The sequence below is a fragment of the Ailuropoda melanoleuca genome, chromosome 5 (assembly GCF_002007445.2).
Source record: "Ailuropoda melanoleuca isolate Jingjing chromosome 5, ASM200744v2, whole genome shotgun sequence".
NCBI classification, from domain to species: domain Eukaryota; kingdom Metazoa; phylum Chordata; class Mammalia; order Carnivora; family Ursidae; genus Ailuropoda; species Ailuropoda melanoleuca.
This window is the reverse complement of record NC_048222.1, coordinates 66,089,581-66,103,820: the sequence shown is the minus strand read 5'-3', so window position 1 is coordinate 66,103,820 and position 14,240 is coordinate 66,089,581. Positions and strand designations below refer to the sequence as shown.

The following is a 14,240-nucleotide window of genomic DNA, read 5'->3' as shown; positions in this document are numbered from 1 at the left end:
TGTATCAATTAGCTTCTGATAGAAAATTTATGACATATTTAATGCATAGAAAACAATATATAAACAATATATATAATGAACACCTGAACCAGCAAACAACTTAAAGAAAGGGGTACCCTCACTCCCATCCCCTTGCTTCATTCATTTTTTTAAACTTCTTTTTTGTTTAAGATACTAAGTAGGTGATTGAAGTTGGATATATCCATTTAAATTCATTATTGAGTTGAAATATACAAACTTTTTAATCCAGCAATTCTACTTTTAGGAATTTGTGATGCAGATATACCTGGACATGTGTATTAAAAATAAATTTGTTCTGTTGTGTTTATAAGAGCAAAACTGGGGAAAGGTCTGTATATTAATCAGACTAGTTAAATTAAGTCATTCATTCAGTGGAATATTAAGATGCTATTAAGCTGCTATTAAAAGAAAAGCTGTATGTGTAAATAGGGAAAGGTATCTGTAATGTAACAAGTGTAAGGAAGCACTAAATTTTTAAAGATTCACATAAATGCAAATGTGCATGAGTGTGTGTGTAAATATATAGCCGCAAAGTGGAAAGTACCACCAGTGGAAAGTTATAACTGATGAACTTACTTTGACATATCGTAATCACCCAAAGTCCATAATTTACATTTGGGTTCACTTTTGGTGTTTTGCATTCTGTGAAGTCAGACAAATGTATGACATGTATCCATCGTTATGGTATCATAGAGTTTTATTATTGCCCTAAAAATTCTCTTATGTGCCGCCTGTTCACCTCCACCCCACCAAAACACAACTCCTGGCAACCACTTATCTTTTTACTATCTTTATAGTTTGCCTGTATCAGAATGTCATATAGTTGGAATCATAAAGTATATAGCCTTTTCAGATTGGTTTCTTTCACTTAGTAATATGCATGTAAAATTCTTCCATGTCTTTTTTAAAAATACTGAGTAATATTCTATTGTCTGGGTATACCACACTTTATCCCTTCATCTACTGAAGGACATCTTGGTTGCTTCCAAGTTTTAGCACTTATGAATAAAGCTGCTATAAACATTGTTGTGCAGATTTTTGCCCGGTCATAAGTTTTTGAATCTTTTGAGTAAATATCAAGGAGCACAATTGCTGGATCTTATGGGAAGAGTATGTTTAGTGTTATAAGAAATTACCAAATTGTCTTCCAAAGTAGCCGTACCATTTTGAATTCCCACCAGCAGTCAGTAAGGCTCCTCTTGCTCCATATCCTCCCCAGCATTCGGCATTGTCAGTGTTCTGAATACTGGCCATTCTACTAGTTGTGTAGTGGTATCTCATTGTTTTAATTTGCATTTCCCTGGTGATTTAAGGTATGTAGCATCTTCTCATTTTGCTTACTTGCCATTTGTGTATCTTCCTTGGTGAAGTGTCTGTTGAGATCTTGGCCCGTTTTTTTAAATTGGGTTGTTTTTTTATTGTTGGTTTTTAAGAATTCTTTGTATATTTTGGATAATAGTCCTTTATCAGATATCTTTTACACATATTTTCTCCGAGTCTGTGGCTTGTTGTCTTCTTATTTTGACATTGTATTTTGCAGAGCAGAAGTTTTTAATTTTAATCAAGTCCACCTTATCAGTTTTTTCTTTCATGGATTATGCCTTTGGTATTGTATCAAAGAAGTCATCACCATAACCAGGGTCATCTATTCTGTTCCACTGATCTATTTGTTCTACCACACTGTCTTGATTAATATGGTCTGGAAGTCAGGTAATGTCAGTCCTGCAGCTTTAATTCTCCTTCAGTATTGTATTTGCTAGTCTGGGTCTTTTGCCTCTTTCTGTAACCTTTAGAATCAGTTTGTCAGTATGTACAAAATAATTTGCTTGGGGTTTAATTAGGATTGCATTGACTCTAGAGACCAATTTGGGGAGAACTGACATCTTGACAATATTGAGCTTCCCAATCCATGGACATAGAATATCTCTCTGCATTTACTTTCTTTTCTTCTGTTCATCAGCATTTTATAGTTTTCCTCATACATATGTTATATACATATTTTGTTAGATGTATGCCCAAGTATTTCATTTTGGGGAGTGCTAATGCAAATAGTACTGTATTTTTAATGTCAAACTCTGTATGATTGTTCATATATAGGAAAGTGATTGGCTTTTATATATAAATCTTGTATTCTGCTGCCTTGCTTTAATTGCTTATTAGTTCTAGGAGTTATTTTATCACTTCAATGAGATTTTCTACATAGATGATTATTGTCATCTGTGAACAAGGACAGTTTTATTTCTTCCTTCTCAATCTATATGCCTTTTATTTCCTTTTCTTGTCTTATTGCATTAACTAGAAATTCTACCTTTGGATTTAATCTTCTTTTCCTAATTTCCTAAGGTGGAAACTTAGATTATTGACTTTAGGTCTTACTCTTCTGATATATATGCATTTGATGCTATAAATTTCCCTGTAAGCACTTCGTTCACTCCATCCCACAATTTTCATTTCTCTGTAGTTAAAAATACTTCTTAATTTCTGTTGATTTTTTCTTTGACCTACATGTTATTTAGAAGTGTGTTGTTTTGTTTAATCTCCATATATTTGGGGATTTTTCACTTACCCTTCTGTTGCTGATTTCCAGTTAATTCCTTTGTGGCCTAAGAGCAGACATTGTATAATTTCTATTGTTTTTAATTTATTAAAGTCTGTTTTATGGCCCAGAATGTGGTCTGTCTTGGTTAATGTTCATGTGAGCTTGAGAAAATATGTATTCTGTTGTTGTTAAGTAGTCTGTAGATATCAGTTATATTCATTTGATTGATGGTGTTGAGTTCAACTAGGTCATTACTGATTCTTTGCCTGTTGGATCTGTCCATTTCTGATAGAGGGGTGTTGAAGTCTCCAGCTGTGATAATAGGTATATCTAGTTCTCCTTGCGGTTCTGTCAAGTTTTTCCTTCTGTAATTTAATGCTCTGTTTTTAAGCATGTACACATTAAGGATTGCAGGTCTTAGAAAATTAATCTCATAACATTATGTAATGCCCTCTTTTATTTTTTTTAAGGTTTAATTTATTCCTTAGAGAGAGAAAGAGAGAGAGAGGGAGGACACACAAGTAGGGGGAGCGGCAAAGGGTGAGGGAGAAGCAGGTTCCCTGCTCAACGTGGGGCTTGATCCCAGGACCCTGGGATCATGACCTGAGCCAAAGCCAGACGCTTAACCGACTGAGCCACCCAGGCACTCCTGAATGCCCCTCTTCATGACCAGTAACTTTCTTTGCTTTGAAGTCTGCTTTGTTTGAAATGGATTAAATTTGCTTTCTTTTGATTAGTGTTAGCATAGTGTTTTATTCCCCCACCGTTTACTTTTACTCTATATGTGTCTTTACGCTTATAGTGCATTTCTTGTAATTGGGTCTTAACTTTTTTATTTATGCTGACAGTCTGTATTTTTTAACTAGGGCATTAGCATTCAAAGTGATTTTTGATACAGTGGAATTAATATCTATCATATTTTTTCAATGTTCTGTTTGTTGCCCTTGTTCTGTTTCTCTTTTCATCTTTCACTTACTTTCTGTCTTTTGTGGTTTAATTCAACATTTTTTATAGTTTCCTTTTTAGCATGTAAGTTATATTTGTTTTTACCTTTTTTTTTGGTGGTCTCCTTGTGGTTTGCATCTGTGTCCATTTTCAAAGAACACTAAACCACTTTATAGGTTTTGGGATTACCTTATAATAGCAAAATAATCCTAACTCCTCCTTCCCATCTCTTATATCATTGCTGTCATTTATTTCACTTTATATATGTGAGTATATATGTGTATATATAATCATATATGACTGAATACATTGTTACTATTTTTGAATAAGCTATTCTCTGTCAGCTCAATTAAGAATAAGAAAATAAAATTGTATTTTATTGTGAGAATAAATTACCTTATTCTTTTCCTTAGTGCTCCTTTACTCTTTTGTAGATCTGAGTTTCTGATATATGCTATTTTCCTTCTCTCTAAAGAACCTCATAACATTTCTTAAAAGGCAGGTTTACTGGCCATAGATTTCTTCAGTTTTTATTTGCCTGAGAATGTCTTTATATCTCTTTTGAAATTTGTTTGTTTTTAGGCAAGTTACAGAATTCTAGGTTGACATATTTTTCTTCCACCACTTTAAATATTTCACTCCACTCTCTTCTTACTCGCATGGTTTCTGAGGAGAAGTCAGATGTAATTCTTTGCTCTTCTATGAGTAAGGAATTTTTTGGGGCCATTTTTCAGGATATTTTCTTTATCTTTGGGTTTTTATAGTTTGGAGATGATATTTTTAGGTATAGTGTGTTTTGGGCATTTATCCTGTTTTGCGTTCTTTGAGTTTCCAGGGTCTGTGTGTCTGACATTAATTTAGGTAAATTCTCAGTCATTACTATTTTAAATTGCTCAGAGATTTTTTCCTGTCATGTCCAGTCCAATAAGTTGAGTAAAGGCATTCTTCATTTCTCTTAATGTTTGTGACCTCTAGCATTTCTTTTGGTTCCTTATTAGAATTTCTATCTCTTTCCTTGTATTGCTCATTTGTTCTTGCATGCTGTCTATCCATTAGAGCTTTTAGCATATTAATCATAGTTGTTTTAAATTCCTAGTCTGCTAATTCCAACATCCCTGCATGTCTGGTTCTGATGCTTGTTCTATCTTTTCAAATTGTGTTTTTGCCTTTCAGTATGTTTTACACTTTTTTTCTTAAGAGCTAGACATGATGTACTGGGAAAAAGGAACTGCTATAAATAGGTCTTTTGTATGTGGTGGTGAGGTGTTGGGGGGAGGAGGGAAGCATTCTGTAGTCCTGTGATTAGGTCTCAGTCTTCTAGAATGAGCCTGTGCTTCTGGGCTTTGAACTCCACAAGTATTTTGCAGTTTTTTCTAACTTTTTAGTTGGGTTAGAGTTGACCAGAGTTGGCTCTTTCTCTTATTCTAAGTCAAGTAGGCTCTGATAATATCCTAGGTCAGGCTCTGGTTAATTCATTTCTCCTGAGGGCAGACCTTGTTAAAAAACAAACAAACAAAAAAACCAGAGTATTCTAGCATAGTTTTAAAATGGTTCCTTTCCTCCTCCCCCTTCTGGAAGCATGCAGGGATTTTTCTGATATTTACTGCAAGATCTTGGTTGAGCTCCTGGAGGTAAACACAAAAAAGTTTGGGTGCTTCACTATGACTGGGTCTACCTGGAGTTTTTAACTCCGTATATACTGAGTATATACTGAGCTCTGGCAACTCATCAATTATAGTTCACATTTTCTTACCTCAGCAATGGTTTCTGTGGCAATTTCTGCTCATGAATCTGCTCCAGTGAGCTGTGACTCCCTTTATTTTCCTGTCTGTCTCCAATCTCGGAGGCAGTGGTTTGCACTGTGTCCTCCTATCTCTTCCAGGTCTGAGAAGAGTTGGTGATATTTTTTCTGTTTAGATTTTTTACTTGTTAGGACAGAGTGGCAATTACTGAGTTCCTTACATGTAGAATCAGAAACCAGAAGTTTGTTTACTTTCGAAATTAAAATTTAAATGTATAAGGAATGACCTAAATTCAAATAATAGGATGATTGAAATAATGCTTTTTATTAAAACTATTTTAAAAAGCTTCACTACTAAGAGGCTATGAAGTTTTGGAATACACACTGCATATAGTTTTATTAAAAATAAACACATTCTCTTGTCACTTAAATAGAAATTGTTTATATTTTAGATAACGTTCAGTCATCCAGGCCTAGACATTCAGAGCAGAAGTATAGAATATGTACAACGGCAAATATCCAAGGAGTGTGGAAGCCTAAAGTCCCAAAATAGGGTAAGTGATCTTAGTTTTATCTTCTGATATAGAATATAATTAACATCTAAGTGAAATTTTTCAGTCCTTCTAATTCTGAATTATACTAGAAAATTTATTTCATGTGTACATTTGCTACATATATGATTATAAATATTATTACTTAAATTCCATCTAAATTTCTGGTTTGAATCTGGGGATTGCCACCGTGTATTTATTACCTGATAAACCCAGTAGGAATTGTATATTGTTATTTTAATAGACTGTAGCCATCATTCCACCTTTAGCCCAGATCTGGAGGGTTTTTTAGCCCCAGTTCTATAATATCTTGAGAATGGAAGTTTGCCTCAACCTGGATCAGGTGCTTTCCTGTAGACCAGTCACTGTGTCCAGGGACTAGGACTAGGAAATACAAATGTGACTATAAGAAGCCCACTTGTATAGGTAAAGGGAAAGGTTATTTTGATTTAGACCCTGTTTGGTTTATCCCCAGAAAGGTTTAATTTGCTCTCAGACCTCAGGAAGACAATATACCCAGAAAGGGGGTAGGAGAAGAAGGAAGGGAAGGGAATAAGAACGAGTGGGTGTAGTGTGTTTTAAGTCACTTTCAGAGACTCGTATAGCCAAGCTTTATACATGGGTGTCTGTGTATTAGTTTGCTAGGGCTATCTTAACAAAATATTAGATGGAGTGGCTTGAACAAAGAAAATTATTTTCTCACAGTTCTGGAAACTGGAAGTCCAAAATCAAGATGTTGGAACATTTGGTTTCTTCTGAAGCTTCTCTTCCTGGCTTGTAAATGTCTGCTTTTTGGCTGTGTCCTCACATGGTCCTTCTTTAGTACACCCACATCTCTGGTTCCTCTGTGTATGTCCAGATTTATTTTTCTTTTTTGCCTTTTTTTTTTTTAAGGTTTATTTATTTGTCTTAGAGAAAGAATGAGAGAGAACATGTGTATGAGCGGGGGGGAGGGGCAAAGGGAGAGGGAGAGACTCTCCAGCAGACTCTTGGCTGAGCGTGGAGATCCCATGACCCCAAGATCATAACCTGAGCCGAAATCAAGAGTCGGAAGCTTAACCGACTGAGTCACCCAGGCCCCCTCAAATTTCCTTTTCTTAAAAGGATACCAGATTGGATTAATGTAATCACCTTTTAAAGGCCTTATATCCAAATGTTGTCACATTATGAAGTATTGGTCTCAACATATGAATTTGGGAGTACACAGTTCAGCCCATAACATTATGCCCTCTGGTTCCTCACATTCATCCCTCCCTACATGCAAAATACATTCATTCCATCACAACAGCCCGAAAGTCTTAACCCATTCTAGCATCAGTTCTAAGTCCTGAATCTTAGTATCCTCTAAGTTGAGTGTTAGTGAGACACAAGGTGTGCTTCATCCTAAGGCAAAATTCCTCTCTACCTGGGAACCTGTAAAGCAAGGCAAATTACCTGCTTCCAAAATACCATTATGGGAAAGGCATAGAGTAGATACTCCATTTTGAAAGGGGAGAAATCTTAGAAAGAAGAAAGCAGTCATGAGTCCTAAAAGTCTAAAACCTATCAGGGCAAATTCTGTGAGATTTTAAGGTTTGGGAATAATCTTCCTTCCTTTGGCTCAATGTTTTGTCCTATGGGCCCAGCAGGGTGGTGACCCCAAATCCTTAGCAGTGAGTGATAGCCTCATACCCAAGGTTCCAGGTTTTCTGGCCCACTAAAACTGAGGAATTGGCCCTGCCCTACGGAACTGAGAAAAGAGCCTCACCCTTGGGATCATTCTTTCCTTTTCTTATAGGATAACACATGTTTTCAGTCAGATAGCTGTCTTTGCCAGTCCTGTAAATCCTAGAAGTCCAAAACCTTTCTTCGTTTCATGCTGCCTCTGTTCCCTGTCATCCGTTGTGGCAGCATTGTCACTGAGATCGTTGATTGAATTCAGGAATCACACCATAATCTCTTTTATTATATGATTGGTCAGCCACACCTTTGGTATTCTCTCTAGACCATGGTTCCTCAATTTTTGCACTACCCGTAGGCAGAGAATTTTCCAATTCTTCAAGATCTACTTCCTTTTTCCTTAAAAATTTCTACTTCAGTTTATCCCTTTCCTCTCACATTTTAGTGTTAGCTGCAAGGAGAAACTGGGCACCTTCAACACTTTGCTTAGCATCCCTGCCAAATATCCAAGCCCATTACTCACAAGTTCTATCTTCCACAAAATGCTAACATGCAGTTCATCCACATTCTTTACCAATTTATAACAAGTATCACCTTCCCTCCAGTTTCTAATGTGTTCTTCATTTCCATCTGAGCCTTCATCCGAAGCACATTTAATGTCCACATTTCTAACAACAGTCTCTTCAAGGCTTTTTGTAACATGCACCTCAAAACTCTTTTTGCCTCTATCCATTTTCAAAGGCATTTCCACATTTTTAGGTACTTGTTAATAGCAACACTCCAGTTCTTGGTGCTAGAATCTGTATGAGTCAGGGTTCTCCTGAGAAACAGAACCAACTAGCTGTGTATGTTGTACACAGAGAGAGATTTATTTTAAGGAATTGGTTCATGGAATAATGAAGGTACATATGCAAAATATGCAGGTAGGCTTGAGACCCGGGGAAGAGTTGCAGTCCCATCCAAAGGCGGTCCGCTAGCAGAATTCCGTCTTGCTTGGCGGTGATGACCCTCTATACTGTTAAGCCCTTCAGCTAATTGATGAAGTCTGTCTATATTGTGGAAGATAATCTGCTTCATTCATAATCCACCAGTTTAAAGATTAATCTCATCCAAGAAACATGTTCACTTAAACATCCAGAATAATGTTTGATCAAATATTTGGGCACTGCAGCCCAGCCAAACTGACATTTAAAATTAACCTTCACCATTCTAATTGCCATTTTCATCTCTTTCCTTTTTAGGTCCCTTTGAAATCAATCCGACATGTCAGCTTTCAAGATGAGGATGAGATTGTCAGAATAAACCCTCGAGATATCTTAATACGTCGTTATGCAGACTACAGACATCCTGACATGTGGAAAAATGACTTAGAGAGAGATGATACTGATTCCAATATTCAATTTTCTAAACCAGACAGTAAAAAATCAGACTACCTGTACTCTTGTGGGGATGAGACTAAGTTAAGTTCACTCAAAGACTCTGTGGTATTTAAGACACAGCCTTCCTCATTAAAATTTAAGAAGTCAAAACGAAGAAAAGAAGATGGTGAACGTTCCCGCTGCGTATACTGCCAGGAAAGGTTTAATCATGAAGAAAATGGCAGGGGAAAATGTCAGGATGCTCCAGACCCTATTAAAAGATGCATATATCAAGTTAGTTGCATGCTCTGTGCAGAGAGCATGTTATATCATTGTATGTCAGACTCAGAGGGAGATTTTTCTGATCCCTGTTCATGTGACACTAGTGATGACAAGTTCTGCTTACGATGGTTAGCCCTAGTAGCTTTGTCTTTCATTGTACCATGTATGTGCTGCTATGTCCCTTTGAGAATGTGCCATCGTTGTGGTGAGGCGTGTGGGTGCTGTGGTGGGAAACATAAAGCTGCTGGATGAAAGGATCCAGTGCCAAAATGAGCTTAAAATCTTTGTTTCCAGGAATTAGCTAACTTGGATTTGTGGAAGCTTTTGGCAAGCAATACGAAATCTTGCCTGGTATCATTGGGGCCACACGTGGAGGAAGCAGAACTTGTTAGTTCTTGGCTTTTCACAAATGCTAGCCATGCCTAACTTTTTCCCTTCAGTGCATGGCATGTTTTGTTACAGGTTGTAAAGAGTATTTGCAAAAGGAAACCATTTCTGGTTATTGGCTATAAAAAGTGAGCATAAAATATCCAACTAAAAGGGATTAATTTTTGGCATTTTTGTATATTTATGCATTAGGTGATGGGACTTTTAAAGGTTTGAATTCATTAAGACATAAACTAAAAGTGCACTAGGGGACAGTTGATTTCAATCTAAGAAAAGTTAACACTTGGGAATTGTAAGAAGTAAAACAAGTGCAACTAAATCATTTATTAGTTGTTTTTTGAAAGCGGTTTTATGTATAAATAACAAATGTTTATATTTAACTATAAGGTACGAATTATCACATATTAAACTTTTCTTCCCCTTCTAGTTCTGAAGTAGATGTACATATATATCTACTGTCACATTCCATTATATTTTGAATATTTTACTCATCTAGTTAATAATGTTTTTATTCCATGTGAATGATTTGATATTTTCATCCCCATTTCCCTCTGGCTACAGTTTATATTGAGTTCTGTCTGTACATTCTGGTAATCTAAAATCTTTAAAAATATTCTAATAGCCTTGAGTGACCAATTTTTTTTTTTAAAGCACAGATGTAATTGTCTAATGTTCTGATGGGAACGTAACACTTATTTTTATATAAAAAGAGACTAAGTAAACATTATAGAAAAAAGTGAGGTTTTGGGGTTGTTTTGTTTTTTGTGGTATTCAACCAGCAAGTTGTTTTCTTTCAGAGTTTCCTCCTTCAGAAAATCATATTGCATTTACAAATGTTTTACAAGGCAAAAAGTGTAACTGGATAGTTCGTGTAAAAGTTTCCTCCTGAGATCTCCATTTATCATTCTGCTAAATTAGAATATGTTCAGCTGTGTTAATAATTTTTTAGCTTAATTCTCAATGCTTATTATTCACATAACAATAACTTTTCCCAGGTGCATTTTACTTTATTTAAACTTGCCAAAAGCAAAATTATTTTATGTTAAAGTATATACTAAACTATCCCAGGAAAGTATTTAATCCAACATTGTGAATGAAATATCTTGTACATATAATTTTATTTCTTTTGCAGAGCATCGTATTACTGGATGTTTTATTTACAAAATAGTTGGATAAATGTTCCAACAAATTGTTTAAAGTAGTTGGGGTCAGTTTGTCTGGTTGCTTTGTTTTTTTGTTGTTTTTTTCGTTTTGTTGTTTGTTTTTTTGTTTTGTTTTTTGTCTTTTTTAAGTGTTACATTAAAACTCTAACAAGTAAAGGGTTCTTTAAGAACATTCCCTTAGAGGGATAAAGTTGAGAAGTGTGCCTTTTTTTTAATGGCTTGAAGTTTCAGAAGTGATAAAATTAAAATCACACTACTATTTGAAGCTCATTTCTATGCAGGTTTTAAAATGTCATTTATGTATTGTTCTTTTTACATATCACACTTAAGCTTGTGTTAGCTTTCTTCTTTTGCCCCAGATCAAACTGAACAATGTATATAACACTCTCTGTCTGTAAAATACTTTTTTTTTAAGAAAGCATTTATATTTATATGACAGCTTGAACTGACAACATTGTGTATATAGATCATCTTGAAGTATTATTTCACATTGAAAAGAAGAAAAATATATTGATAACTATAGATGTTATGAAGAAGAGGTTATTTCTAGTTTTGTACTAAAAATCAATTGGATGAATTAAATCCAAAATATGACACTGTAGCAGCAGTTCTAAGGCTTATTTTTACTGTTTATATAATTGAACACTGCTACACCAGGTGATCTTCATCCCTGAAGTTTTCAGCTAAACTTGGTTTCCTAGAATAGACTGTTAACTTTCAAAATTACTTTTTATTGGTAAAATGGAAATATTGGTTTTCCTTGTGAATGAATTTTCATATTTGTAAGTGCTGAGTTCATGATTCAGGTTTGAGCAAGGTGTGAATAACTGAAGAAAATAACTTGCTGGCTCTATAGGAAAATGCTGTGGAAATGAACTGTGTATATACTTCTAGGAAGAACAAATTTAATCATTTCTTCTGTTAAGCACTAATCAGTATAGTGCAACTCCTGGTTCTGTACTGTATTTTATATGCAACATATATGCTTTAATATTTTAATGTTTGTGCATTAATATTTTCAATTTGTTTAACCACTTTGCTGCTAAGATTTTGCCATCCCATTCCCATTTTTTCCTTTACAATTTTAAACAAGTTTCTTCATTAAAAACTATGGTGATGAAATGGTTTTTATTTCACCTTGGATCTTTATAGTTAACACACTCAGATTCCAAACCAGTCTAGAAGACTAACTGGTAATATAATGTTATCTGAATCCCTATGTGGAAATGTTCTCTTGAGTAAATTAGAATTATGTGGGGAAAAAAAGGATAGTTTAAATTTCTTAAAATGTGTATAGATATGTTCAGGAACGTTTTCTCCTTCTGCGTACAGACTTGGCACTGCCAAGTGGCTTTTCCTCTGAAACCTTTCTCTTTGCTTTTAATCTGGTAGTATCAGCAAATGGCTAAACCAGCTTAAGTAATAGTAAATATTGAAAATGAAATCATCTGGATGGCATAGCAAGAAAGACTTTGGTCTGATGGCTTTTTGTGTTCAGAACTGATAATTCTTAAATGATTTTTCTCCTGCCTCGACAGGGGAATCATTTGATTTCTGAAGAAATATGAGATATGGAACTTCAGCACCACCTGCTGGATGATTTATAGACCAGAGACATGAGGTGGTGATCAGGATCTGACAGGGTTCATCACTACTACCAATAAAAAGGGCTATTTAAGTAGTGGCCACCTCCACACAGAGAGAGCAAGAATAAGATATATCTCAAATGAACTGTAAAACGAACCTTTTCTCTAATGTGTCTTTTGGTCACTGAAAGATTCTAAGCACTTTCTTCTGACATATCCTGTCTTAAAATATTTATTGATATTTGGAACTGGCAATCAAACTTGATGTGCCGAAGCATTTATAAAACTAATTCTTTTAACCTGCAAAAGCCATTACCAAAATGGTATTCTAATTTTCCTCCCATTAACAGCCAGGGAGTTTTAAAAATAAATAAACGTCACCTATATTTGATCATGACAACTTCAGAAAGTGTGTGTATGTCTCTGGGATGATGTTGGGACAGGGGTTAAAATTTAAAGGGGAAAACTTGAAACTACCTATTTTCATTGGTTATTCAGCAGTGCCTAAAAAGAACTTTTGAAATAATACAAATGCACTTTCGATTCATGTGTATAGTGCCATCTGATATCTTGGGTAAGTCTTGCTTTTTCTTTTCTTTTACTTCCCACCCCACCCCCTTAATTGAATGCCACAGAGATGTTTTCTAATATCCATATAAGTCTTCAAAGTACAGGAAACATGTACTTTCCTCCAGATGGGCGATTTAAAGGATGTTTCTTTCGTTGAAATTTACTTTAGGCTTTGTGATTACTGTTTTGGAATATGTGGGTAAGATTGAGTTTTTAATTATAGCCCAAAGATGCATTAAATAAGTGTAACATTTTCTGCATAAAACTTTGAAAACTTCAGTTACCTAGAAAATAGATTCTTCACTAAATATTCTCATTCTTAATTTGACCTCCAGGATCACATTTCTAAGTAGAAGGGAAAGCACTAGAAACTTGCATTGTTGTTGCACTTAAAAAAAATTTGTCTATAAACCATGATAATAATAGTACCATAAGGTGTTTTGCAGTGAGTCAAAACGTTAAGAAATCACGGCCTGAGGTGATTTATATAAACCAAAACCAAAACCCAACAACAACAACAACAAAAGGGCTTTAAGGTGTTAAGGTACTGTTTGCCTAGCAGCCAGGTGGTTATAAAACTTTCATATGCTTTGATACACTGATGTTAGCCATTGTTCCTGAAAGCTCCTTAAATTGCATAAGTTGCTAGTTTTGAAACTTTTCAAGAATAATCTAGTTAAAAAACCTTTGTATTAAAGATACACATAGATTTTTGTGAACATTGCCAGTATGTAGTGTCATTTGCTTTCTATTCTTGACCTCAAAAGTGCCTCACTTGTATATTCCATTAAAAGCTTGACTGCATTCTTTCTAATAAGCAATGAAAAATTGTTTAACTCATGTCATAATGTATCTCCTTAGATATAGTTGATTAGCTTGATAGTTTGGATATATAATGTAAATATGCATATATAAGTTTGTAACTGTTTTTGTTACATCATACCCATGTAATTGGACATATCAGATGATATCATAAGAATTTGTTTTAATTACCTGATTAAACCTATCATGAAATACAAAAGGACTTTTTCTTACTCTTCTAGAGGATAACAAACTCTCACCTAAGAGATAGTAATTACTCAAGGAGAAAGTAGAAATGGACTTTTTTTGTCTTCATTTTTTAAGGTATATTTTTAACTTGAAAGTTCCTGTATATAGTTCATCTTATTGATTTATTCGCCCTTGATTGTATCCAGATTTTTTAATGGTCTGTTACCCATAAATAGGTAAATACAATAAATATAAACATGTTATATTTATTGGTTTGGGAACATGTTACTGCTAAATCTGGATTAAATGATAATCCTTGAATGATAATGTGGGAAATTTTTAACCCAAGACTACTACTGATTTTTTTGTGTGTCCTACTTGGTTTCAGAGTTTCATTTGTAATATAAACAAAAATAACTAATATTCTAGATGAAAAATTAATAGGACA

At 34.7% G+C, this 14,240-nt stretch overlaps 1 protein-coding gene across 1 annotated transcript in view; it reads left to right on the top strand.

Annotated features, from left to right (window-relative positions):
• The window catches only part of SPRED1 (sprouty related EVH1 domain containing 1), a 111,812-nt gene extending 97,989 nt beyond the window's left edge, over positions 1 to 13,823 (top strand). Inside the window, exons 6-7 of the mRNA XM_002921506.4 lie at positions 5,699 to 5,800; positions 8,698 to 13,823. Of these exons, the coding sequence (XP_002921552.1) occupies positions 5,699 to 5,800; positions 8,698 to 9,348 (753 nt within the window). The 3' untranslated portion in view covers positions 9,349 to 13,823. The remainder of the gene's footprint in view (positions 1 to 5,698; positions 5,801 to 8,697) is intronic.
• The last annotated feature ends 417 nt before the right edge of the window (positions 13,824 to 14,240 follow it).